Source organism: Patiria miniata, unplaced genomic scaffold (genome assembly GCF_015706575.1).
Source record: "Patiria miniata isolate m_02_andy unplaced genomic scaffold, ASM1570657v1 HiC_scaffold_14, whole genome shotgun sequence".
Lineage (NCBI taxonomy): Eukaryota > Metazoa > Echinodermata > Asteroidea > Valvatida > Asterinidae > Patiria > Patiria miniata.
The window spans coordinates 13754413-13780697 of record NW_024037052.1 but is presented as its reverse complement, the minus strand read 5'-3'; the positions used below and the strand labels follow the sequence as shown (position 1 = coordinate 13780697).

At 43.6% G+C, this 26285-nt stretch overlaps 2 protein-coding genes and 1 pseudogene across 2 annotated transcripts; 1 reads left to right on the top strand and 2 right to left on the bottom strand.

The window, feature by feature from the left end:
• Positions 1–224: 224 nt before the first annotated feature.
• On the bottom strand, positions 225–1657 carry LOC119722167 (annotated as a pseudogene).
• Positions 1658–7194: 5537 nt separating this feature from the next.
• LOC119722166 lies at positions 7195–9555 on the top strand. The gene has a single exon (XM_038192213.1). The coding sequence runs from the start codon at positions 7381–7383 to the stop codon at positions 9490–9492; it is 2112 nt and encodes a 703-aa protein (XP_038048141.1). The 5' UTR covers positions 7195–7380; the 3' UTR covers positions 9493–9555.
• A 978-nt stretch (positions 9556–10533) lies between these two features.
• LOC119722165 (cholinesterase 1-like) lies at positions 10534–18944 on the bottom strand. The gene is made up of 9 exons (XM_038192212.1): positions 18321–18944; positions 17437–17596; positions 17161–17238; positions 16633–16751; positions 15512–15688; positions 14922–15159; positions 13968–14352; positions 13381–13559; positions 10534–12137 (listed from the first exon to the last, which is right to left on the bottom strand). Exons 1-9 carry the CDS (start codon positions 18702–18704, stop codon positions 12031–12033), a joined length of 1827 nt encoding a protein of 608 aa, XP_038048140.1. The 5' UTR covers positions 18705–18944; the 3' UTR covers positions 10534–12030.
• Between the last annotated feature and the right edge of the window lie 7341 nt (positions 18945–26285).

The following is a 26285-nucleotide window of genomic DNA, read 5'->3' as shown; positions in this document are numbered from 1 at the left end:
GAACTGGATCGGTGCGATGAGTTCGGCCGCATCCCAATCAACTTTGTGGTCGTTGATGTGGGAATGTTTGACAATGGCCGATTTGTCAAAATCCCCTCGCCGTCCATGTGCTCTGTGTTCCTTGAGCCTAGTGGGAAGGTTCCGACCGGTTTCGCCGATGTAGACTTTGCCGCATTCGCACGGAATGCGGTAGACTCCCGGCTTGGACGAGGAGGCTGAGTATGGAGGCTGCCTTGGAGCTTGTTGCCAGATGAGTGGTACACCTTGACGCCGGCTTGTCGGAGGATGCGTTGCAGATGATGAGAAGCTGGACCTATGTAAGGAAGAGTGACTGAGGGAGATACAGTGGGGGGACCTTGGGTATAGGGGACCCGTTGGTCAGGTTTGCTGATCTTGATGCGGTTGGGTTTGTAGCCGTTCCGTTGTAGTGACGTCTGGATGTGCTTGAGTTCACGCTTGAGGTTGTCTTGGTCGCAGACCTCGAAGGCTCTCTGTACTAGGGTGCGGTTGACCGATGACTTGATGCTGGGGTGATGGAACGACCGCTGGTGGAGATAGCGGTCGGTGTGGGTGGGTTTCCTGTAGACGCTGTGTCCCAGGGTGCCATCCGGATTCCTGGAGATCTTGACGTCCAGGAAAGGAATGGTGCCATGCTGTTCTTGTTCCATGGTGAAGCTGATGCTGGTGTGTTGCTTGTTGAGGTACTGGAGGAAGTCTTGGAGTGTGTCCGGGCCATGGGGCCACACTACGAAGGTGTCATCAACGTAGCGTAGCCACAGGGTTGGCCGAAGATCCGCTGTGAGTAGGGAGGAAGACTCGAACTCCTCCATGAAGATGTCGGCTAGGACCGGGGATAAAGGAGATCCCATGGAGGTCCCAGCCGTTTGCTCGTAGAACTTGCCTTGCCACTGAAAACAACTGGAAGAAATACATGTTAGTAACAGATCATGAATTTGGTCGGGGGACAGGTCTGTGCGTTCAGCGAGAGTGGTATCATGTTCAAGTCTTTCCTTAGCTAGTTTGCAGGCCTCGCCTGTGGGAACATTGGTGAAGAGTGAGACGACGTCTAAACTGACAAGCAAGTCAGTGGGTTGGACAGTGAGGTTTCTGGTGATGCTGACAAACTGGGAAGAGTTGGACACATGGTGTGGTGTCTGACCCACCAAGGGTCTGAGGATTTTGGCTAAGTGTTGGGCTGTGTGGTAAGTGGGGGAACCTCGAGAGGCAACTATGGGGCGCAGAGGGATCTCAGGTTTGTGAATCTTTGGTTGACCAAAGAACCTGGGACAGATCGAACTGGAGGGTCTGAGTCGTCTGTAGAGGGGGGTGGATAATGCATCTGCTCGATGCAAGAGGAGAAGTTGGCTGGCAACTCGCTTCTCGATGGCGGGGATGGGGTTCTTGGGGAGTGGGCGGTATGAACCAGAAGAAAGTATGTCTTTTACCTTGTTGCTGTAGTCCTCCCTGTCCATGACGACGGTGGCGTTGCCCTTGTCCGCTGTGAGGATGTGGATGGAGTTGTCTCGGCGAAGGTCACTGACAGCGAACCGCTCTGGTTTGGTCAGATTAGGTTTAGCTGGGCGAGCCTTGCGGAGGACTTCATTCATCTTGATGCGGACGTCGTTGGCTGCTGTCTTGGTGAGGTGTCTGAGGGCTGGCTCCGGGCCAGGCCATCATTAGTCTTGTTCCTAGACGTTACTGTGTTGTTTGTTAGGCATGAACAGGGGCGGCGGAACCGGGAGCGGCACTTGCCATCCCCAACCCAACCCCCCCCCCCCACTCAATTTCACAGGCCAACAAATGTGCCCCCTCCCCCCTCGAGATGAAAACAAAAATGCCCCTCAAACGCACACAAATGAAAGCATGATTGTGCTACAAAAAAATATGACTCCTCTCTTGTAAAAGAAATTTGCCCCTCACAAACACAAGTGCCCCTCTCGCATTAACTAGATTGTGCACCTTCTCGAGAACTAGAAGGAAAAGTAGCCCTCGAAAGCGCCAATACCCCTCTCGCGATAATAAAATTGAGCCCCTCTCGAGATGGAAAATTGGCCATCAAAAACAATAATGCTGCTCTCGCGAAAACTTCTCAAAATAGAAAACCGCCCCTCAAAAGCACAATTAGTGCCCCGCACGCAACATTAAAATTATGCTCCTCTAAAGATGGAAAACTTGCCCCTAAAAATAATATTGCTCTTCATGCGAATAAAATAGTGAAGCAACAGCGCCTCTCTCACGATAAAAAGAAATGGTCTCTCTACATAAGTAGATAAAAGAAACACAAAGAGCGAGATGGACATCGTATTCATAATTTGTTTCTCGTCATATAGGTTTATAGCAAAATTAACGGGACCATGTTCTTTTCCTCCACTTTCACACCGATGGAAGGTGCCCCTTTCTCTGAGCAAGTGTCCCTAATTCTTGGTGTTGCCCCCTCCAGTTTGAAAAGCGTTCCTCCGCCCCTGGGCATGAACATTTACACTTTGGCAAACTAGTGAGGTTTTGCGGTAACACCACGCTGAGTAATCTCTTTTTAGAAGTTGTGCGGTACTGAACAGCAGTGTTGTAGGTCTCGAGACCGGTCTCGAGGTCTCGAGACCACTTTTTGCTGGTCTCGGTCTCGGTCTCGGTCTCGGAAGCTGTGATCTCGGTCTTGGTCTCGGTCTCGGTCCCCTTTGGTCTCGATATTTTGTCTGGTCTCGGGTCGAGACCGGCAATATGTAGCTTTTACAGCTCGATCGATTACTTTGTGTTCACTTCGTTCAGTACCGTTATATATTGCGGTCGGTTTGGACTCGACTGCACGTTGGCAAGTCCCCAAAGTACTAGCCTTGACCAAGGCTATCAACTTGTTCCCATATGAGCTTGTTCCCGCTACCGCACACCGCGCGCGCAGCAACACAATGTTGTTCTATATACCGTTAGCACCAACGACCCTTGCGTGTGCTTTGTGTGCATGTACGTACGCCCCACACTCACTTCCGCAAACAGCCGTACAGTAAATCGAGGTATCTGCCGCCTCGATTTACTATACGGCTGTTTGCGGAAGTGTGTGTGGGGCGTACGTACATGCACACAAAGCACACGCAAGGGTCGTTGAGGCTAACGGTATAGTACAACTAGTGATTGTGTAGCGGCGCGCGCGGTGGTGTGCGGTAGCGGGAACAAGCTCGTATGGGAACAAGCTGATAGCCTTGGTCAAGGCTACCAAAGTACATGTAAAACTGCAGCAGTACCAGTCACACAACGATTTGGAACAAGTTCGGCATTTATCTGTTGAGTCGGCCACATAAAGCAAAGTATAAACTTGTAACAATTTATGCAATAAGGGTCAACCATTTTCGGGGATTGTGTAGTTTAGCCCACCCCTGTGGGCGTAATCACTTGCATTTTGTATTCTGATAATAAATGAGGTGCATGGGCGTCGCGAGGAGGGGGGGGGGGGGGGCAAGGGGGGGCACTTGCCCCCCCCCCCCGAAAAGGATAAAAAAAAAATTAAAAAGGAAGAAAAAAAAAAAAAAGAGGCGCGAAGACAACGTGGTGTAAATGTAATGAGTTGGGGGGATGTCCCTGCCCCCCTCTAAAACTGATAAATCGAGAATGTGTTGAGAAATACAAGCATTTTTTGGCAAAAGAATTTTTTTGCCCCCCTCTAGAAAAAATCCTGGCGACGCCCATGATGAGGTGCTTCAAATTAGTTATATTTTCGACCCCACACAATATTCTTTTTAATTTGGGACAGTGTTTTGAAGAAAAAGTAAATTTTCCTACCTGATTTTCCAGCTTTGAACTCACACACTCTGACCAGTTACCACTCACTGTTGCCATGAGAGTGTATGATGAGACCCCATTTTCTGGCTGCTCATTTTGAAGTACCCCATTATTCCTCAAAAATTAAAAATCCCGTTCAGAAAAAAATTAAAAATCCATATCTGGCACATTCTGGCTACCACCTCGCAACTTGTGGGTCTACATGTACAAGTCCACATTCTGTGACAAAAATTTAAAAATTAATTCAACATTTTCTAGCTCCCATTTTTTAAAATCAAGTACACAAGTCTTGTTAGAAGTTAAGTCCTAAATTTATTTTAGGAAAAAAAGGCAATGTAAAATTAAAATTGCATCTTTAAATATCCATTAGAAGTCATAGCTGAAACCAAGGGGTGACTGTGGAGTTTAGGATCCGAGTTCCTATAAAACATCTACCTATGAAACATCTACCTTTAACTTTTTACTTTTGTCACGATTGGGTGTAGACAACATGTCAAAGCCCACATTTCTTAAGTGTAACTACTTTTTGCTCAAGTAAGGTGTCATGTATCAATTTGTCAACATTGCCACTGGTCAAAATTTTGGTCTGTATTCTTTGTGAATAGAAAGGTTACATTTTTCAACTATAATAACGTGTCTTGTTTTTTTTATTTCGACTATTGTTATTTATTATCAGCGGTCTCGGTCTCGGTCTCGGTCTCGGTCTCGGTCTCGGACCATATTGGTCTCGGTCTCGGTCCGCCTTGAAGGGGCTGGTCTCGGTCTCGGTCTCGGTCTCGAATCTTCAGGTCTCGGTCTTGGTCTCGGTCGCGGACTATCCGGTCTCGACTACAACACTGCTGAACAGAACCGGTTATGGCTGTGAAACTCCTGAAAAGAACCGGTTGGTTGTGAAACTCATTTCAAAACCGCCCATCTTGCTCCTCATTGTTACCGCAAACCCTCACTAGCTTACACAACCGCCATGCACAGTTTCAACTCTTATTCACACTTTCGCACTAACATATTCCAGCATCAAAGTGGGCAATGATTTACAGGGACAGAGCGCTAAGGGACGGCAACGCTACTGACCAAATTCCAATACAAGTCAAAGGGAATTGATAACGTGCACTAGGGAACATGATCCATTACATAATCGAATACATTATGGAATCGATATAATCAAACAATTTCAGAGTAGTTTCTGTGTCTTAAATAATTTTATGAATGGGGGTGACATCTGAGAGAAGGACAAAGCCTTCTGTAGAGGAGCACCTTAGACTGCTGTCAAATTACAAAAAAATATGCATGTAATTATACAATCTATTTCGGTTGCAAAACTTACATTGAGATGATGCTCATTTCCGGGTTTAATAAATACAAAGTAACGGATAACAAATAACAATTATTCATACTGCAGTACTATATCTTATATTAAGCCTATTACTCGGAACTCGATGATTTAGAATGGAGAAATCACACAAATGTTAGTTTGAAAACTCTTGCAACATTAAGATTCTCTTAATAAGCCGAAACTCGAGTGGAAGTCAATCGTTTTGCTTGAACGAATTTCGGAGTGGAGTGAATTTCCACTTGGTTGAAGTAAGAGACACGGGATCTTAGGTAAATAATCCTTTGAAGCGAGTGACTTTGGTTATTCTTTGCGTCACCTAGAATCGGAACTTTCGAAAGGTGCCAGATTGAGGTGTCCTTCGGAGATGAGGATTTTTTTTTTTATATCAACGATATCGTCCCCTTGTCCCTCTACAATTTGTTTGTGAAATGTAAATTAAAAGAAAGATACAAAGGTACAGAAAGAGTGCCCTAATGTTCATAACATTAAACGAGGTTCTCAGTCCCCCTCCTCCCCGCTTTTCAAATTTGCAGCGACGAGCTTTCCGTAAGAAACAGTGGCGTAGCACGATCATTTTTCTTGGGATGGTAAACATTTCTTGAAAAGGGCACTTGCACATCCGTGCTGGAATGTAGACACGTTTTTCTAAGGACACTTTGCGTCCATAAAATCAAATAGGGGGGTTGGCGGGGGTGGAAGGTACCATCTTTCGATGGAGCTCTGTTCAAAACCGACGATTATGCACAATAACGGACAATTATATGGTGCTTTTTAGGGCAATACATGCGCGAAATTTAAAAAGGTACCCGGTACGGCCGATGGCACGAAAAAGGGCACGACTTCGTTTTAAAAAGAGCACATCTTCAGAAAAATAGGGCACTTGTTAAAAAAAGGGCACTCTAGACAAAATATGAGAGGAGATGGGAAATGGATGTCGTTTGGGAAAAAAACATCAGCGGCCGGGGAAGGGGGATCTTCCGCTCAATGAATCTCTAAATAATTATCAGCACCCAGACTCCAAGCGGTCTTAAACAGAGTGATTAAAACCTTCCGATAACACATGTATTCCCTTAATTACACATGATGGCGGTGTTTTTGCAAACAGATGATGTCAATTGGGTTAATTAGATAATAGCAGTTATACCGGGGAGGTACACAAATCTGGAAGATTATCAACTTGGGGTGTTAGATGAAATAAAACGCTGATTTGCTTTTCTTTGTTTAAGTCACTGCAGTTTTATTAATGCTTCATTTTGAATTACGGAAATTACTCGAAAGGCAAGAGACGTGTCGATTGAGCGTGAGGGCACTCTTTTTACCCGCCAGAGCATATAGACGAATCGGGCAGGTGCTCACTCTACACGTACGATCTGAAGCCCAATTCAGAGCTGGTATTGGCAAATATACTCTGAATTTTTAGCAGAACATAGCTGCATCTTAATAAACCAAGGCTAGCTTGGAAGTAGTGTGCCGGGAATTGGTAGCATTGCGGAAAATCATCATCGTCGTTTTCTTGAATCGAGACGGTATCAGCGTAGCACCACTTAGGCCAACAAAAGTCTCCGGTTTCTGGTATGCGCGCGTCGCCGTAGCCATGCGTGCGTCGGCAAAATGAAAAAGTTTTCTTTTCAGTGTAAGATGATGTCTCAAACCCGCCAAACTCACTGGTTTGACTGGAATCCTGCTGCTGCACAATTTTTTAGATGGGGTTACGATCCAGTGTAAGCTTTATGTGGCCTCTGGACTTCCATATATTTTGCACTTAATTTAGTCTGGCACCAATTGCAGTCATCAGCCAACATTTGAGGGGAAAAAAGTTTTTAAAAAACCGCGTCTCCGCACTACTTTTGGGGCAAGCTCCTTACCAGAAACCGGAGACTCTTTTGACCTTATTAACGGCTACTTGAATACAGACTAGCTTGATAGCAAATTTGTCAGTCGTGTCAGCTTTGACATAGAACAAGACACCATCCGGGTTCATCGGTTGTCACCATGGGATGTCACTTCCCGACAAAATCTCAATAACCTTGCGTGCCGGATGCGCTGGGTGGGCTAAAACCACATGAGATAGGAAAACCATGACCTTTACAGAACACTGCATACTGCCAATTGTAACAAGGTGATCCCTCGTGTTTGTGTATTACTTTGTTCGCGCAGTGTCACCAGGTTATTGGTTCCCTGAATGGATATAACATATTGAGGTTCAAAGCCAGCTTCACACATTGACGTCTAATTAACGTCAATTGGCAACTGCTTTCAGAAGTAAGCTCGATGAAATGACAGCTGTTGCACTAAGGAGTGTCAAAGGTACCATGGAGATACACCTGTCGACCGTGTTGCATCTTGTCAGCATCCTGACCTCCATTGAATGTGTGGACTTTACGAGCAACCCAGCAAACCAAACGGTAGTGGAGGGAAGAAGTGTACGGTTATCCTGTGGCTCGTCCTATGCCACCTCAAACACATGTAGTTCGTACTTGCTGTCTTGGTTTTACAGACCCAGTGGTACCAGTCCTGTCAGCAGAGTGGCTGACTGCGATGAGGTGTACACTCCCTTCAATCGGCGCTCGATAACAGCTGGCGTTGACAGGCTATATTATCATCTTGATATCCCTGACGTTCAGCCAATAGACAGTGGCCAATATTGGTGCAATCTGTATTTCAGCCCAGGTAGTATCCACAACAGGGTATCTGCAATGGCTTGGTTGACAGTAAACCCACCCCTACCCAGATTCTCCCCATCATGTGAGGTACAGCCCCAGCAGACCAGCGTCGGCACTGAAATATCCTTGACGTGCACTCTCAATGAAAATGACCCAATCAGTTTCTTGACTTGGTACGAGGCTAAGACAGAGAATGAACAGCTTGCAATTTCATCGCAAAAAACGCAGCCAGGGCAGACATACACGATACAACGAGTCTTGCGACCGACTGATAACATGCAGGAATTCACCTGTACTGCTGGACCTCACACCAATGGACCGAGCTGCAACCTGACGCCTCTTCAAATACAACCCCATATTACCATCGCGCCTCCCTACCTGACTCTCTATGAACGAGATAGGGCGGTGTTCACCTGCAACTTGGAGGCGATTCCCCCTGCCACTCCTGAAATGTTTGGCTGGATGGTTTATCTGGAGGGCTCATGGGTAGATGTAACACCAGACAGTCCCGACCACCAGTTTGAATTGTCATCTGGAAGACAAATTCTCGAGATCCAGCAAGTTACGGTCGATGAGTTTGACAAGGCTAGGATAAGATGCATTGTATTGCTGTACGGAGACCAATACCTGAGTGCCAATGACTCTTTCTTGACAGTTTTACCGTCTGAAAACAAATCACCAGAAACTGGTCCAAATGACGACGCGTCTCAGGGACCTTCGGCAGAAGGGATCGTGGGAGGCACCATAGCAGTCGTCTTGTCTCTTGTCGGCATAGTTTTCCTTCTCATCTATTGGGTTAAGATTAAGCGAACCCATCCAGAAAAGGCGGTGGGCAATCAGATAGAGATGCCAGGCAGGACAAATCAGCTTCATGACGGTACTACAGAACCCGGGAATTCCCCTACATATGAAAACATCCTGCTAGACAACGAGCAACCTCCCGAACCTCAACACGGTACTGCGACAAATGAAAACCCGGCGGATACAGAAGGGGTCATGTATTCTCTTGCGGGTCACACAGGGAGCGGTAGGATCCGGAGATACAAAGTACCGATCTCGACCATCGAAAAAGACGCCGAGTCACCGGCGGTCAATGCACACGCCTCGGGGCCAGCTTTAGACAACAGTGAGCAGGTGATTTATGCCATGCCCTTCGAAGACGAAGAAACGCCCACTGCATCTGGGTTGGACGCTGATGCTACCAGTTGCAGCAGAGCATCAGAGGGTGATGGGACTACAGAGAACAGCAAGCAGCCTCCCGAACCCCAAAACGGCACTGCGACAAATGAAAACCCGGCGGATACAGAAGGGGTCATGTATTCTCTTGCGGGTCATACAGGGAGCGGTAGGATACGGAGATACAAAGTACCGATCTCGACCATCGAAAAAGACGCCGAGTCACCGGCGGTCAACGCAGACGCCTCGGGGCCAGCTGTAGACAACAGTGGGCAGGTGATTTATGCCATGCCCTTCGAAGACGAAGAAATGCCCACTGCATCTGGGTCGGACGCGGAGGCTCCGAGTGGCAGCAGAGCATCAGAGAGAATTGGGACTACAGAGAGCGCTGCAGCGGAGGGCGAGCAAACTATGGCAGCAGGGGGCGCCCTCTATGCTGACCTGGACGTAGATGACCCTTCGGGAGCAAGGACAAGGCGCGAACAAGAGGCTCCACCTGCTGCAACATACGGGGAGATAGTGTACGCTGAAATACACAATGTCCCATAGAGAAGAACTGTGTGTTGACGTATTTTAACACATTGAACTATATGCCCCTAAGATATGCTATTTTGCCGAAATTGTTAATGATGTAATCAATAAACAGCAAGACTAGTGATTAGAAACTAATTACACATAAGAGAAGCCATGTACTGAGAAGTCATACTTATTGAGATTACATTTTATTGCTGAAACTATATCTAACTTTAAATACTCTCTTTCTTGGAATTTGGTCACACTAGCATCAAATGGGATAGGCCTATACAATATTTGCTTTTGATGTTATTTTCAGAAATGGACGGATTTGGGAGTTGGTATTTTTAGCAGATATTGATATACTGACTTGTTTAAAGTTTTGTGCTCGTAGACGCTGGAAAAACCAGGAAAAACAATCATGTTTTTGTAGTCTGGTGACCTGACCCTACTTACGATGAAAAGGAGCAATTTATGGACGGGGAACTGTAAGGTTGGGAAATCGTCTGGCTGGAAGGTGTGTAATTGATTGCAAACAAAATGTAGACTAACTTCATATTGTAAATTAGGGGCAGTATTTTAAAAAGAACAGTTTTGTCCAACGCTGGTCGGCCGACCAGCGTTGGAAATTGATACAAAATACCACTTTTCTTGAAAGCGACAGTACACCAGGTGCCATGATTTTACAGGACGCAATAGACGTTATAGATGTAATTCAGTAACAATCCAGTAAGGTTTTCCATAACAATTTGGTATAAGTTTTGTTTTCTTGATGTTTGCAAATGTTGAATATTCTCTTAAAGGGTATGCAACATCGATAAATAAGGAAATCGTTGTTTGATGCCTGTGCGTTTAAAACAAAGTCATTTATTAGAACATTTTTTTGTTGAGTAATGTCTACCTGGAAAGTATTTGATTTTCTCTTCGTAGCGGAAGTTCCCCGGCTAGTTATTTCACCAAGCAAGCATAAAAGGACGGGATGCGACAGGACGCATTCTTTTTGAACTTGCTTTTCAGTAAATGGGTTATCCATGACTACAGTTGCCTCGTTTCGAAGTGTTGGTTCAATTTACTTGGGATAAAAAGCAACAGACACAAGAGGAAATGGGGTAAACGTGCGGTAAACATTGAAAATTGTCGATTTATTCTTGATAATGTCAGGCTTATTGATATGTACAACAAGCATTCTGTTAAAATCATATTGCCCCATCGCTAAGTCTAAATAATAATATTTATACTCTTTAAGAGTCGCTTTATATGATATTTTATTGTGATATAATCTCCATAATTTCATTTTAAGGGAAACGTAAAAAAAAAAATAATAATAATCCCTCCAAACCTTGTACTCGGTCGAGAGAGTTGGGAGGCGAAGATTGGATACAAGGTTTGTTGAATTTGAATATTAATGCTATTCCACAATCGATTAACTTATGATTTTAAACTTTAATCTGATCTTCTCCCTCCCAATGTTATATCGTGTAGCCTGACCTGTCAACAAGAACCCTCGCTTTTCAATACTAAGAAAATTGTCACAGGGTTCTGTTGGGTTTCCGAGGGGGAGAACGAACAGTTTGAATCTGACTTGTAGAAGAATCTAAAAGAGCCTCCCAGGCCTCCAACTTTACCACCCCTGTGGCTGTTTCATGCTATGCCCAGTACTTTAGTAGAATTTGAAGTATTAATTCATAACAACTATACACGTCATCTGTAAGTTAAACTTTGTTTCGAAAGCATATTAAAGCAAGCATGTGGCACGAGTCTAATCACGGTTCAAATGCCATGTTTCAACAGTGATAAATCAACATGGTCGTTCTGAAATTTCATTGTAAATAATTACCAAATACATGTATAGAGGTTTATCAAAATGGATCGCATATTCTGAGCCAACAATGCTATGCTAAATACAGAAATAATAATTACTGTGTACTAGATGGAATTCAAATTAAAGCTATTCCCCACCTTTACAATGAATCAATGGCAGTAAGTTCTAATGTGGCCGAATCACAACCACAAAGAAGCAACGTTCAAACAAAAGGGAACAAAAGAAGGAAAGGGGCAGGTCCTCATGAGTGTAGTAAAAACGAGCTGGTGTGTGCGTACAAGCATTAAATTCACTGTGTGGACTTTCGAACAAAAGATGTCCACATAAACCAGGTAGCAGCGACGTTGTGTGGACTTGCCCACGTCCGCACAATGTTTCACCCTCTCTAGAAAACAGGTTAAGAGGCATTTGGGGGTTTTATCCTTTTTTTTAAATGAAGAGAAACACACAGGGGATTCATAGTAAAACAAATTGGGTTGGAAGAGTTTTCACAGTGCGAGTAAAGTGTTTTTGATTTCACTGGTTTTTCTTAACTACATTTGTTAAATTCTTATCTCCAGTCCTCCATGTCGGTGTTCCTCAAGATCATTGTCGCCAGTAATGCTCGATGTTCACTGTTGTTACCAGGTTTGGGTCCAAAGGGAAAGGAGAGCAGTGTACATTTTAGTAGAAAGTAGCACCAAGTTGGTATCGTTCGTAAAAATGGTAAAAAGAGGATTATTCTTAGATGTGGTTTTTAGGTGCTGGCGCGTTTATTTCGAAAACACCAAACACAAGCACTGGAAAAGCGTCGCCAGAATGGCAAGTAGTCCACCCGTCCACTCGCTGGATACGCCACTGTCGACACCATTCCGATCTTCTGTAAAAATATAATTGAAAAAAAAAAAACACACAATTACCCAACCGAAAGCACATGACTAGATCCTTTGCTACATTTCGCTTGATCAGGGGCGGGGGGAGCAGGGGGCACTTGCCCCCCAGATTTTCCCAGGCCAACAAAAGTGTCCCTTTCGCAGTTACAATTGTGCCACCTCGAGATAAAAACAAAACTGCCCCTCAAACGCACACGTATGAAAGCATAAATTCTGATGGCGCTTCAAAGAAAATTGTCTCCTCTCTTGTAATGCAGAACTGCCCTTCAAAAACACAAGTACCCCTTTCGCATTAGATTGTGCACCTTCTCGAGATGGAAAACTACCCCTCGAAAGCACAAATATCCCTCTCGCAATAATACAATTGTGCCCCCTCGAGATGGAAAATTGACAATCATAAACAATAGTACTCCTCTCGCGATCACTTCTCGAGATGTAAAACTGCCCCTTCGAAAGCACATTGCCCGCTCGCAACATTAATTGTGCCTCCTCTCAAGATGGAAAACAGGGGCGGATCCAGGAATTTTCGCAGGGGGGTGTTTCATAGGCAAAAAAATCAGAAATGTAGACAGGGTTTTTTCTCCGGACATTTGGCCTCTGAAAATCAAAGGGGGGGGGGGGGCCTTGCACCATACTTTTAATGGGGGCGCTGTTCAAATCCGACGTTTATTAACACTATAAAGTGTACATAATACCCACTAACCAAGCTGGCTCTGTAAGTATTTTGTGCAAAGGCGGACATTATTACCCGTAAAAAATTCTTGGAAGTCACAGCAGGGGGGGATTTCGCATTTTGTTATAAATTTCTTTGAAAAAAAAATTGACAGAGCTAGAGCTTTTTTTATTTTTTTGAACTCCAAGCCCCCCCCCCCCCCGATCCGCGCCTGCCTAAAAAAAATTATAGTGTTCTTCACGCGACTAAAATGGTCACTGAAATGGCAGTGGCAATCAAAAGCAACAGTGCACCTCTCGCAATAAAAAAAAATGGCCTTTCTACATAACTACGTAAAAGAAACACAAAGAGCAAGATGGACAACGTATGCATAATTTGTTCCTCGTCATAGGTTTATAGCGAAATGAACGGGACAATATCTTTCCTCCACTTTCGCACCGACGAAGAGTACCCCTTATCTGAGCAAGAGCCTGTTTTTGGTGTCCCCCCCCCACCCCCAGTTTAAAAAGCGTTCTGCCGTCCCTGCATGCTTGACGTAGATTGAATCATGTTCTTACCTAACATTGCCCGAAGATCCTCCACGTAATTATTCCAGAAGTAACACTGGTCACTCTTGAGAGCTCGGCTTGAAGATAGGTTCAGGTCTAGCACCTTGTACTCCAAACCGGGGCTACTGAAAACGGGCCAGATGTACTCTAAAATCGGCGGAGAATTCGGGGACTCCTTGCTCGGATTACTGAAACAAAAACAGTGATACATAGAAACACGTCCAATGAATGAAGTGCGGTTCGCTTAAACTGTTCCTGCTGCACAAGATATTGTCTGAGATGAAATGGCGCAAGGTATAACAAAGGGAAAGGTTCCATTATGTTCACTTTTACTTTTAGGTGAACAATCGACCATGTCACATTTGTTTGCAAAATTTCGTGTTGTGGTAACGAGGCAACGCCTTCACAGGGAAATGACAGTGCATGTCTCTGGAACTATGGATAGAAAGAAAATAATTTCGGACATTCATGTAGCAGCATATTGTTACATTGGAAAAACATGAGGACATGAGACTGATAATAGAGGAATATGGTTTGTATATTTCAGAGAAACTCATCGCAATGTCCGACAAGGGTTTGTTTCTTTGTTTACTCACCCACTCTTAGCGAAATTGGTCCACAATTTCATGAAGTTGACAGAGAGCACTTTCTCGTCATTCGTTAGATTGACCGAGGGGTTTCCGGGCACGAAGGCCGCACCGAAGACGAAGGGGAGCTCCTCAGCGTGGCCCGCCCCGACCCAACCCGGCTGAACCCCCTGGAATTTATAGTAGGACACGGTCGGGACGTGTGGCATCAGGTAGCGGTACACTTTGTCCTTGGTCGAGTGAAGTCGGGCGAGTTTGTCGACGTTGCATGTGAAGAGCCAGTCGCCTGAAAATTCCACCATTGAGTGGAAATAATCAGCGGCTTCGTACTCGGCTTGCGACCAGTCAATGTACTTCATTTCGGCAGCATCAAACACTGCTTTGTCATAAAGATCTATGGAAACAAAACAAAACAAACACAAATACGTAGTGATTACACGTACTTCTGTTAAAGTTGAGTAATTTCGGACTGTCGCTCGAGTCCCACCTATCAGGCCGGTACGAGGATTCCTCGGCGTTAAACGACGGAGGATATCATCCGCTCCTCCTGGGAGGGATGCCAGTCCAACGCAGGTATGGCTAGGCTTACATACTTCTGTGGTACTGTCGGTATCGATTAATTAAACTCTTATGAAAGACAACAAGTAGCTATACCGAGAAACAATTGACAAGCATTACATGACATAGGCTATATGACTTAAAGCTTTGCATGGCGGATGAAATAAATTAGAAAGTTTGCGGGTAACACCATATGGAAAGTAATCTCTTCTTTGAAGAAGTGTTATTCTAAAAAGAACTGATTGGTTGAGTTTAGGACTTGACGCAATGACAAGCAACTAGATTTAAAATCCCCACCTATCCTCTGATTTGAGTCGCAAAAGCTAATGCCAACACGTGCATTATACTAAACCCGATTTTTCACCCACTTTCATATTTCGTAATACAGAAGCTTAAAAATCTTACCGAACAACTTGAAGGTGTACACAACGAGCGCATCAAACAGTGTCCTGTTGACAAAGGGCGGGTTCTTGTCGGTCAGGTACTCAACAAATAAGGGATTAAACGCAAAGAACAAAGTTCCCTCGTCACGATTCGTACCAATGAGCATCGGCACGTGGTTGTAGGTTCCAGAGGCGTACGCTTCGAGCGGGGTCATGGTCAGGAATGTCCCGTCGACGTTAGGATACATTCGATCGTAAACCTGCAAGCAATAAGCAATTCTGACTTAGGACTAATTTGTGAATACAAAGATGAGCATTTCCTCGGCGCATCCCATAGTTGGGCATGCCTCGGAAGTACAGGGATGACATATTGATTCGACTAATCGCAGCATGGAAGGCTATCCTGGACGGGTTTGTTAATCGGAAAATGTCCAACAAAATCTTGATAGTCAGCACAATGGTAACTGAAAGGAAATCAATGAAGTCAAGTTCCCACCTCGTGTAAAATAACATGGGGATTTTCTCTATCAAAATGTGAAATTGATCATTAAACATTCTCTTCATTTAATAGGACTTTTAAGCTGAAGGAAATCAACGTCGGTGATGTCATACCGCTAATTGAGCCTGTATAAGATCATTGCCGTCTACGTCTTGCAGACAGGTTATTAGAGCTGCGCTGTCCGAGGTACTGCAGCCAACAGTCTCGCCCAACTGGAAGGCCCTCTCGCGGAGCACCTTGTCACCGTCTTCGGTTAATGGCCCAACCTCTTGTGAAATTGACCCACCACTCTACAGAAAACAATGTTGATATAGTAATTACATTTAATGATACAGGGTGAGTAAAAACTGCAATAATGCAAAGGAGCAATCTTTTTTTCCTTCAAAGCCAATTGAACCTTCTAAGAATGACATATTCGTGAGTAACCTTGGGTGAACAAAATAAAGTTAAATTGCATTTACCGTTTGCCATTGTGAACCTTTTTAGTGCGGCACCCGATTTACGTTTTTGTCCAGGAGGCAACAGAATTTTGCATAAGAGCGGAAACGGTACAATGAAAGACATTAGAGACAACACATATTTAAAACTGACTGAACCTTCGCTTAAGCAATTTTTCTGTTTCACTTCTTTATGTTTATGCAAAGTTTCTGTGGTCTACACTGTAGTTACTGTGTCCTTCATTGCTCACAAAATTGCCGCTCTGCCCTCTACTTGGCAACCCTGCAAGGCAATGCATGTCTCAGCTCTAGACATCATGGAATAACGGCTCTGGGGGACACATTTTGTACCCTTATGCAATTTTTAGACGCCTCGTGGACAAAGATGTAAATCGGATACCGTAGTTAAAAGGTTCGTAAAAGACAAACGGTAAATGCGATTAACTTCCTTTTTTTACACAAAGTTATAACGAATATGTCATATTTACAAGGTTTAAAAGTTCAAAAATTCAACTTTGTTTTGAAAACAGTGTTTTTTTTTCGTATTGCTGGGGTTTCTTTTACTCACCCCGTATCAAGAAGTTTTGCACGCACTGCATAATACGTATATGGTCAAAAGTGGTAGGCTGGCTTTAAATTCTCCCAAATGACTAACGAGGTTAACGTTGTTATTGTTTAAAATAAAAATTAGGGCAATTTTGGAATACACCCCCAAAATAGATGTGCCAAATACGTATAAATGATGTGAACGGCAGCAGTGTCACTATTTTCTCAATTATTTCTTAATCACTGTTTACCTCTATTATTGCTTGACTAAACAGTCCTTTAGCCATCTCAGACAGCACGAGGAATCCGACATTAACTGCTCCAGCACTCTCACCGAAGATCGTGACCCGCTGCTTGTCGCCGCCGAAAGCTGTCGGACGGAGCATTTATCTCGTTAGCATTGGAAAAGATTTCATTTCACTTGATACTTGAATTGAATTTTGCAAGCTGCTTACTGACTGGACTGATCTGAAGAATAAGCTGATTATATTTCAATTCATAGAGCTAGCTACAACACTTCAGACTTAATTTCTCGTTCTTGAAAATCGCTGAGAAGCTATACGATGCACGTCAATTCATAGCATATTGGTGACAGGATAGCCTCAATGATCATCAGCTTCTTAAAGAGCATCAGCGCGGTTCCACTTCCTTTTGGGTTTTTACATTTTAAGTAGCATTTGTTTTGTTACGTATAGATCGAGGACTTCACACGTTTTATACATGCTTGCTTTACAAAGCGTGGACGTTAAGTCCACAGTCTGTTTAAGCTTATAGCCTACCTTCTATGTTCTGTTGGACCCACTTCAAAGCCATGACATTATCCAACATTGCAATATTGCCTGGTGATGCTTCATCATCTGTAGTCAGAAAAAATATATAAGGTAAAAAGAAAAAGAACAGGGTACCCCTACTACAACCATAATTGCAAAAAAACTATACATGGTGAAACCCCCCCCCCAAAAAAAATGCAACCCTGATACATTTGCCTTTAAAAAAAGGGGGATTGGTGGATTTTTTTGTTTTTGGTATCAGATGAAAAGCTTAGAGCATTTTACCTGTTGACAGGAATCCGAAGACGCCGAGGCGATAGTTGACGGTGACTATGATGACGTCACCCACAGCAGCCAATGGCAGTCCATTATAGACCCGCTGTACCGCAGACCCAAAGGTGAATCCTCCACCATGGATCCAGACCATAACAGCAGCTCCACCAGCCTGAAAATACAACCATGTATGATAGTAAACATTTTACCAAAAAAAACCCAGAATGCTGCGGGTTCACACCAAAAAATCAAGCACTTTGGTTCCATGTTAAGCTTCAGAAACATTATTCATATGAGACCAATGATTATTGCACTTCCATTTGGTTTTGACTTTGCAATGATTCTAATGATGGGAAGCTAAAATATAAAAGGAACCGAGGTCGAAAATAATAACATCACTTAGTACATCACAGATCAATCCAACATTCCATACGGTGACATTCACAGCCTACTATGAAACAAAAATAAGTTGGTCTCTGGTCAGCGCGCGTGTCGATTTTAATCATGCGCGTCAATCTTTTTTTTTTCCAAAATGTTCCGCGGTAGCTCCAACAGCGCCCTCTATTGCCGCACCTCCTCATTTTTTTTTTACTAAAGAGCACCAAGGAATGGAAAATTGCACCAAGGCAAATGATCGAAAGCACTGAGGCAGACCACCTTGTCTGTACAATCCAAGCTTGAAAAAAAAAAGCCGCGTCGCCGCGTCAATTCCGGAACTTCGGTCTGACCAGAGACCGTATATTTTTTTTGGCCTAATGTTGCTTTATCCTATGTGACTTGCACTTAGACTGACAACCCCTGCCCCATTCATCCACTAGATGACGAGGACATTAAAATAAGGTAATTCTGACGTCAGCCCATGCTTACGGAAGGACAATCCTCCCACTTTGACTCACCACTCGTTGGTTTGGAGCGAAGATATTGAGCTGAAGACAGTCCTCGTCCATCTCAAAACCCAACGTGTAAGCGTAGAAGGGATCTTGAAGACAAGCAGGCCTGAGGTAGGTGGCATCAAAGACCCCACTCCATGCCGTCTTCTGTACTGGAGGCTTGAAGCGCAGCTCACCGAGAGGCGGCTCAGCAAACGGTATCCCCTTGAAGACATCCACCTTCGTGCCTCCTGCTCCAGTGAACTCATCTTCCATAAAGGTCTCGGTTGTGCCCTCAATTACACCTTGCTCCACGGTCACCCTGGGCTGGGAAGTTGTGACTGCTACTAAAAAGCTGAGGACGATCAGGGATTTACCCAACAGAAACACAAAGAATGTGTGTCTACTCATTGTGAAGTTGACGTTTGCTTCGACAAAAAAATTCTAGTTGTTACACTGATGCACGTTCACTCGCTAGCGCTTCGAAAGTGACGATGCAGACGAAACACGTTCCTTTTTATGAACAGCGTTCCAGGTTCGTGTACCGTGCCCCACAGGCTGTAATCTAAATCACGTGAAAATGTTCATCGTGTGCAAAACAGTACGAAAATGTGTGCAAAATGATAACAGTCTGTAAAGGCACGGCAATGCGTTCTGCCATGGCTCTGTTAATAACTAACCTTGTCCACACAAACCACGGACCTCTTACCGTATTGCGCATGCCCCATGCGCAATGAACTGAGAGAACTCACACGCACAATGTCATTAACGCGGGGCCGGTGTCATATGAAAATCCGACTCCTATGAAAATCGGACTCCTTTTCCCTATTATTTGTTAATCCCTCACACACTCTCTTACGTATATAGGCCTATAAATATGCTATTAACGCCTGCGCAATACTACCAATAAGTCCATATTTCATGGAGTTGGATATTCACGCTACACCGGCTACGAATCCAAACGTTAATTGTATAGAACCGGATTTCTATAGACTTTATAATTTCATAGGCCACCGGTGACAAGGTCAGCTATTGTTGTTTTGTTCAAGTCTGTCGAGTATTGGTTTAAATATAGCACACGAGCCACGAGGACAGCAAGCTATCTACCCGTTGCACTCTCTGTTACCTTTTGCTTATAGAAATAAGTTCATGGCAAAAAAGAGGGAAAAGCATTCAACGCCTCCACTACACCTGCACCCTGTGAACCTTTGTATAGAGGGCCACACAGTGCCTGCGGTGTCTGTTTACATACACTTTTGTTTAGTACTAATTGCGAGAATCATCAATGTTATGGGCAATAATAAAATGCTAACTGGCAATCTGAAAGTTTTAGACACGGTCCTAACTCAGGCGATTCAGACTGCAGTGCGTTACCAAGACTTTGCCATGGTGAGTCCATTTTTAAAGCTTATGGTCGACAAAACATGGCCCATTTGAATGAGTGTCTGTAGACAACTTGAGCTAATTCGTTATAGATTGGGGCCCGGCATAGCGTTCTGCCACCTTACCCCCAAAAAGCCACCGTATTGATAACAAGAAAGAAATAGGGCAAAAAAATATCCTCGAAAAACACGATTACGAAACTACTGACCGGAAAAACGAACAATTTCAAATGTTCCGCGCTGCGAATTTGTCGACCATCTCCCACAATGCACTGCGAAAAATTAACCTTCCGTGGCAAACTTTTGGTGACGCACTGCATTGTGAATCGCCAGAATTGTTTGATAGTACGGATGAGAGGGTTTGTTACCCCAGGTACGGCACGTGATTAACTTTGCAACTGTTTCGTGTTTCGTGTTTATGAATCACGTGAACGTTAACATCGTGTGTGGCCATGACACGAGATAATGAACACCGTTCGCACGCCATGTCACTGCGCTCAAGTTCGTGGAACCCATCCGCCCAAAACCAAAGTACTCCATGAACATACGGGCCTTTGATCGTATGGCTTATAACTCAATGTGACAAACAACGTCAGAGAACTCACAGACTAGATAAGTATGAGGCTGGGAATCCTGAGCAGGTCCAAGTACGGCGCTGGTATAAGTTCAACCAACTTTAAATTTGGTTTAGTAGATCTAAGTGGACAAAAGTGAACTTTTTTCGACCTTGTCATGACCATTGTTTGGGTCTATGATTAACTTGACAGACAGTGTGGTTAAAAAGCCAGCTTCTCAATAAGCGTGATGCAATAGGCAAAAACATTTCAACAGAGACGAAAAAATCAAAGATTTGTCATATTATAACAGAGCCTAACCAGCCCAGTTTAAGGGTGGGTCTTCATAGTTTGCTAATAGTTAAAGAGGTTGTGAAATGCTCGAAGACATTTCCGTCATTTTTTTGGGTATATGTAGCCTAAGGTGTGATGAAATAAAAACGACTATTGTTTCTGTCATGAAATGAGTACAAAAGGTACTTTTTAGAGCTGTTTTTCAGGTCCTGTTTCGACCCGAATGTGCAATTTGTGTAAAAGTCGTCGTTGCGGGCAGCAAACAAAACACAGTAAATCGTGACGTAATAAACAGGACTCGTATATGCTACTCTACATCAAGAGTCCTATTTATTACGTCACGATTTACTGTGTTTTGTTTGCTGCCCGCAACGACGACTTTTACACAAATGGCACGTTCGGGTCGAAACAGGCATAACAGGACTTGAAAAACAGCTCTCAAAAGTACATTTTGTACTCATTTTATGACAGAAACAATAGTCGCTTTTATTTCATCACACCTTTGGCTACATATACCCGAAAAATGACAGAAATGTCTTCGAGCATTCCACAACCTCTTTAAGAATGATTTTTTTCTGCCGGAATTTCAATGAAAATCATGAACTTGCGTAAAAAGATGATTTAAAAAATTTGTTTTACTTCTAAATTAGGATGTTAAAACTGACAAAAAAACAGCTTCAATAAACCCATGTTGAATTTGCGGATGGTCGTTCAAGCCTTCTTGATCCTGTTGCTATCCGGGGCTGTACAATGTGATGTGATGCAAGAACGTTTTGCATAAAGATTTCTTTTAAGTAACAAAACATTTCTGCTTCTAGCGTAAAACCCTGGGTAACTGCTACCTAGAACTGTACTCATGACAAGGCACTCTTACTCGTACTCATGGCAAGGGACTTATACTTGTACTCATCGCAAGGTACTCTTACTCGTACTTGAAAGGTACTCATACTGGTACTCATGGCAAGGCAGCCTTACTCGTACTCATGACAAGGTACTCATACTTGTACTCATCGCAAGGTACTCTTACTCGTACTTGAAAGGTACTCATACTTGTACTCAACGCCAGGTACTCTTACTCGTACTTGAAAGGTACTCATAACTGGTACTCATGGCAAGGTAGTTTTTACTCGTACTCATTGCAAGGTACTCTTACTCGTACTTTAAAGGTACTCATACTGGTACTCATGGCAAGGTAGTCTTTACTCGTACTCATGGCAAGGTACTCATACTGGTACTCATGGCAAGGTACTCTTACTCGTACTTATGGCAAGGCACTCATACTCTCACTCATAATTATGGCAAGGTACTCTTACATCGTACTCACGGCAAGGTACTCTTCGTACTCATGACCACAGGTGCTAAAATCTGTGCCTGGGATTGGGGGATGACTAAAATCACAAAATTTCCCGGCTGTGGAAATTCGAAAAGCGGGGGGTGGGGGATGGGGGTGGGGGCCGGGGCTTGGTTGCTGGACACCACATGACACTAGGGGGCGCTGTTTATGATACAGATGTACATCTTATGTTTACTTACGCATTTAAAGCAATTTTGTACTTATTTGCTCTTTTTTCAGTACTGTTAAATACATTTTGTTTGTTAAAATGTTCGAAAATTACCTCAATATCCTTCTTTTTTTGTTTCTTAACACGAAAAGTAGGGGACGATCCAATGGCCCATCCCCGGCCCCTTGATGTCCTGTTACTCGTAATCATGGCAATGTACTCGTCATGGCAATGCACTCGTCATGGCAAGGTTCTCGTACTCGCATGACAGGGTACTTATCCTTGCACTCATGCCATGGCAATTACTCGTTCTCATGACAAGGTTCTCTATCTCGTTCTAAATGACATGGTGTTCGTACTCGTATTCATGGCGAAGTACTCCTACTCGTTCTCATGCATGGCAAGGTACTCTTACTCGTTCTCATGACAAGGTACTCTAACTCGTACTAAATGGCATGGTACTTGTACTTGTATTCATGGCGAAGTACTCCTACTCGTTCTCATGCATGGCAAGGTACTCTTACTCGTTCTCATGACAAGGTACTCTAACTCGTACTAAATGGCATGGTACTCGTACTCGTATTCATGGCGAAGTACTCCTACTCGTTCTCATGCATGACAAGGTACTCTTACTCGTTCTCATGACAAGGTACTCTAACTCGTACTAATTGGCATGGTACTTGTACTTGTATTCATGGCGAAGTACTCCTACTCGTTCTCATGCATGGCAAGGTACTCTTACTCGTTCTCATGACAAGGTACTCTAACTCGTACTAAATGGCATGGTACTCGTACTCGTATTCATGGCGAAGTAGTCCTACTCGTTCTCATGCATGGCAATGTACTCCTACTCGTTCTAATGGCAAGGTACTCTATTTCGTACTAAATGTCATGGTACTCGTACTCGTATTCATCACCTACTCGTTCTCATGCATAACAAGGTACTCTTACTCGTACTCATGACAAGGTACATAAAGTTACTCATGGCAAGGTAAGGTACTCATGGCAATTGGTTCTCATGGCAAGGCACTCTTACTCTTACTCATACTCGTACTTAGTACGATGACCATTTTCAAGCTCCGAGAGTACTACACATTTAAATGTATTTTGAAGAAAAAAAACTGAAATAAATACACAGGTGTTTTTGATAATTGGCCTTGTAATAACACCCCCATTTATACAGCAGAATTCCAGTCTTATATTGTTCAGGCTCATAGCAAATACCCGAGGGAGTTCGCACTGCCCTCCACCAATTGGGTTTATTGGAATTTTTTCTTTTTTTCTAATTAATACTTGACAAAAAAACAAAATATCTTATAAATTATTACCCGATGCCATTTCCAGAATCACGCTGTGAACACTAAATCGCATTTGGGAAAAAGGTAAAAATTGCGTTACAACGGAAAAGCATATTACAACGGGTTTGCTACGGGCAGTGGCGTAGTAGCCCTGGGGAGGGGGGACGATAACGTCGCCATTCCCATCAACCGCCTCTAAATTCAAGTGTGCCCCGCCACTTATTTTGCTCAATATTGAACCTTTAAACAGTCATCTCAATCAATGATATTATCATTGCTTCAATCAATAATGTTTCTTGCATCTGTTTCGTGGCGAGTGACTTAACTTAGCGCACGCATCCTCACATGTCCGAGTTCTCGTTCTTCAGGGCGCTGCGTCTGATGAATGAGTCGTGCGCAATGCAGCCAAACTAGAAATATTAAAAAAGTCAACTTTGCACACTGTCCTCAGTCTCATTTGAAAAATGAAAAAAAAAGTTACATGAGTATTTATAAATGTATCTATTAGGCCAAGCTCTGTGGTGCACGTGTGAGTAGTGTTAAAACATTGCGTGACATGGCCACACACGATGTACGAACGTGATTCGAGCACAAGTCACAGGCTTCATGGTTCCAGCAAGACTGATCACCTGACCTATTTTCTGTTGCATTGCATGTTATTCTTTAGCACACTGTCTACCACGAATTACTCACAGGGACACATCGTCCTGAAATCGCCGATATTGGTGGGTTGTTAAGATCGTTTACCTATCTTTTTCAAATGTCTGGTTGAAAGCAGGGGCGGAGGAATGGGGTCACTCCCCCCCCCCCCCTCCCCAAGATTTACCCAAGTGCCCGTCTTGCCGACATAAAAGTGCCCCCTCAAGATGAAAACAAAACTGGCCCTAATATTTTAGATAATTTTATTCAGTAACCAGTTCCAAAATGATATAGAGAGTTCTGATATGAACGAGGAATATGAAAGTCAAGCTCCAAAACCCTAACATAATAAGAAGTAGGTTTTGAAGCGCGCGCCTAATTTTGGAAGATGGTGCCAGGCCAGCCCCCGCCTCCCCCTTCAAGTAGTCCTGTAGCCCATAGCCATTTTGAAAATTATGCCTGCGCTCCATTGCAAAATAGAGCAATATTTTAGGGCCCAATTTTATCCGAATTTCACAGTTCAAGGTGAGTACGAAAAAAAAACCCGAAATGTCGGGACCATTTTTTAGTGAAGTTCTGCATGTAGCACTTTCACAATCTAGGATATAAAAGCCCAATTCATAAGCTTTCGCTTAGTACAAGAATCATTCAAATCACTTATGTACTTTTCAAGTTACGGAATTTTAAACACAACCACCGTTTTAAGGTTCTGTCCACGGATCACAAAAAAGTTCAGTGTTCTTTCAGCAAAACGAAAACAAATCACAAAGGGATGTGTGTGAATTGTTTACGTTTTGATGAAAGAACGCACGCCTTTTTTTGTAATCCGCGGACAGAACTTTAAAACGGTGCATGTGTTTAAAATTCCGTAACTTGAAAAGTACATGAGTGATTAGAATGATTCTTAAACTGAAAAGAAAGCTTATGAATTGGGCTTTTATATCCTAGATTGTGAAAGTGCTACATGCAGAACTTCACTGAAACATTGGTCCCGACATTTGGGTTTCGTGGGTTTTTTTTTGACTCACCCTGTATAGTACGAGCTCGCACTCCTGTGCACGGGTTCTGCCCATCTTTTTTACAAACCTTCAAGCTCATGGTCCACAAAATGCTCGAATAGCAAAGAAATTGAGGGCATATATACAGATTGTGATTGGGCATTCAAATCGTGATTTGGCCGCGTAGTCAATTCTGGGCCCATTGATAGGTACAGTCTGCACCAGTCAGTGTGATGGCGACATCATCTGAAAGCGCGCCCTCTCTAATTTTGCGATGTGTATAGTTATGGTGTATGGGCTGGATGGACAGGACGCGGGGTTTTCATTTGCAGCACATATCTTCAATGGATCATGATTATTCCGCTCGTTCGCTATTTATTCATAACAAAATACGAATGACGTTACACCATTGCAATCACTCAGTCATGCATGTACATTTTAAAGTATTTCAAAGAACGGCTTTCGTGGAGCTGCCACAGTGGCCGGGGCCTGTATCGCAAGATGTGGGGTTCGAACCCATGTCCGTTTTCATCATATATTTTTGTTGTTTGGGATAGGTTGTCAATTTGAATTGAAAGAAAACACAACGAGAATCCACACAGCGTGCGTGTGGTTATTGGTTAAAATACGATGTAGGCCTATGCAGCAGGGGGAAAAAACGCGGACAGGACTTATTTCGTTTTAGGATTAGGTAGGGACGGATTAGGAGAACACTCTGAGTGAGATGGTCGGTAGGCGTTTGTTTATGGTGTAAATCGAGGACACGCACGTGCAACATCTTCGGTGAATCAAGGACAGGTAGACGACAGGAACCAAATCGAGACCACCTCGATTAGAAAACGTGTACAAAACCAATGAGAGCTGTTGCAAAAAGTACAAAGGAAAAGGAAAGAGGAATAAAAGAAAATTCCCGATTTACACCATAAACAAAGGTGTATGTATGGTGTGTGCGTGAGTTTGTTTCTGTAAAGGGGCCCAAATTCCCGAAGGTCCCCAATTTGGCGATCAAGTTCAAAACATATGGGAGTTCTTCCCAAAATGTTCAAACAAGAGAGGGACAAAAAGGAGATTAAAGGCAAATACACACTTATAGGGGTATGAGAGGGGGCTAGACTGATATTCTATCCGTACTTTTAAGAGAAAACTGTGGTTCGGATAATGTGCTGAAGATTTCGCCCGATTTCGCGTTGATGTCAAGGTAGGGACAATAAGAAAACTGTTGTGACATGGTCCGGGTCTGTCTGGAGGGGGGGTGCCTCGGTATAATTGAAATTTTTGATGATGGTGTATTGAATTAACTCTCGCTGAGGGTCGAGCTATGATGA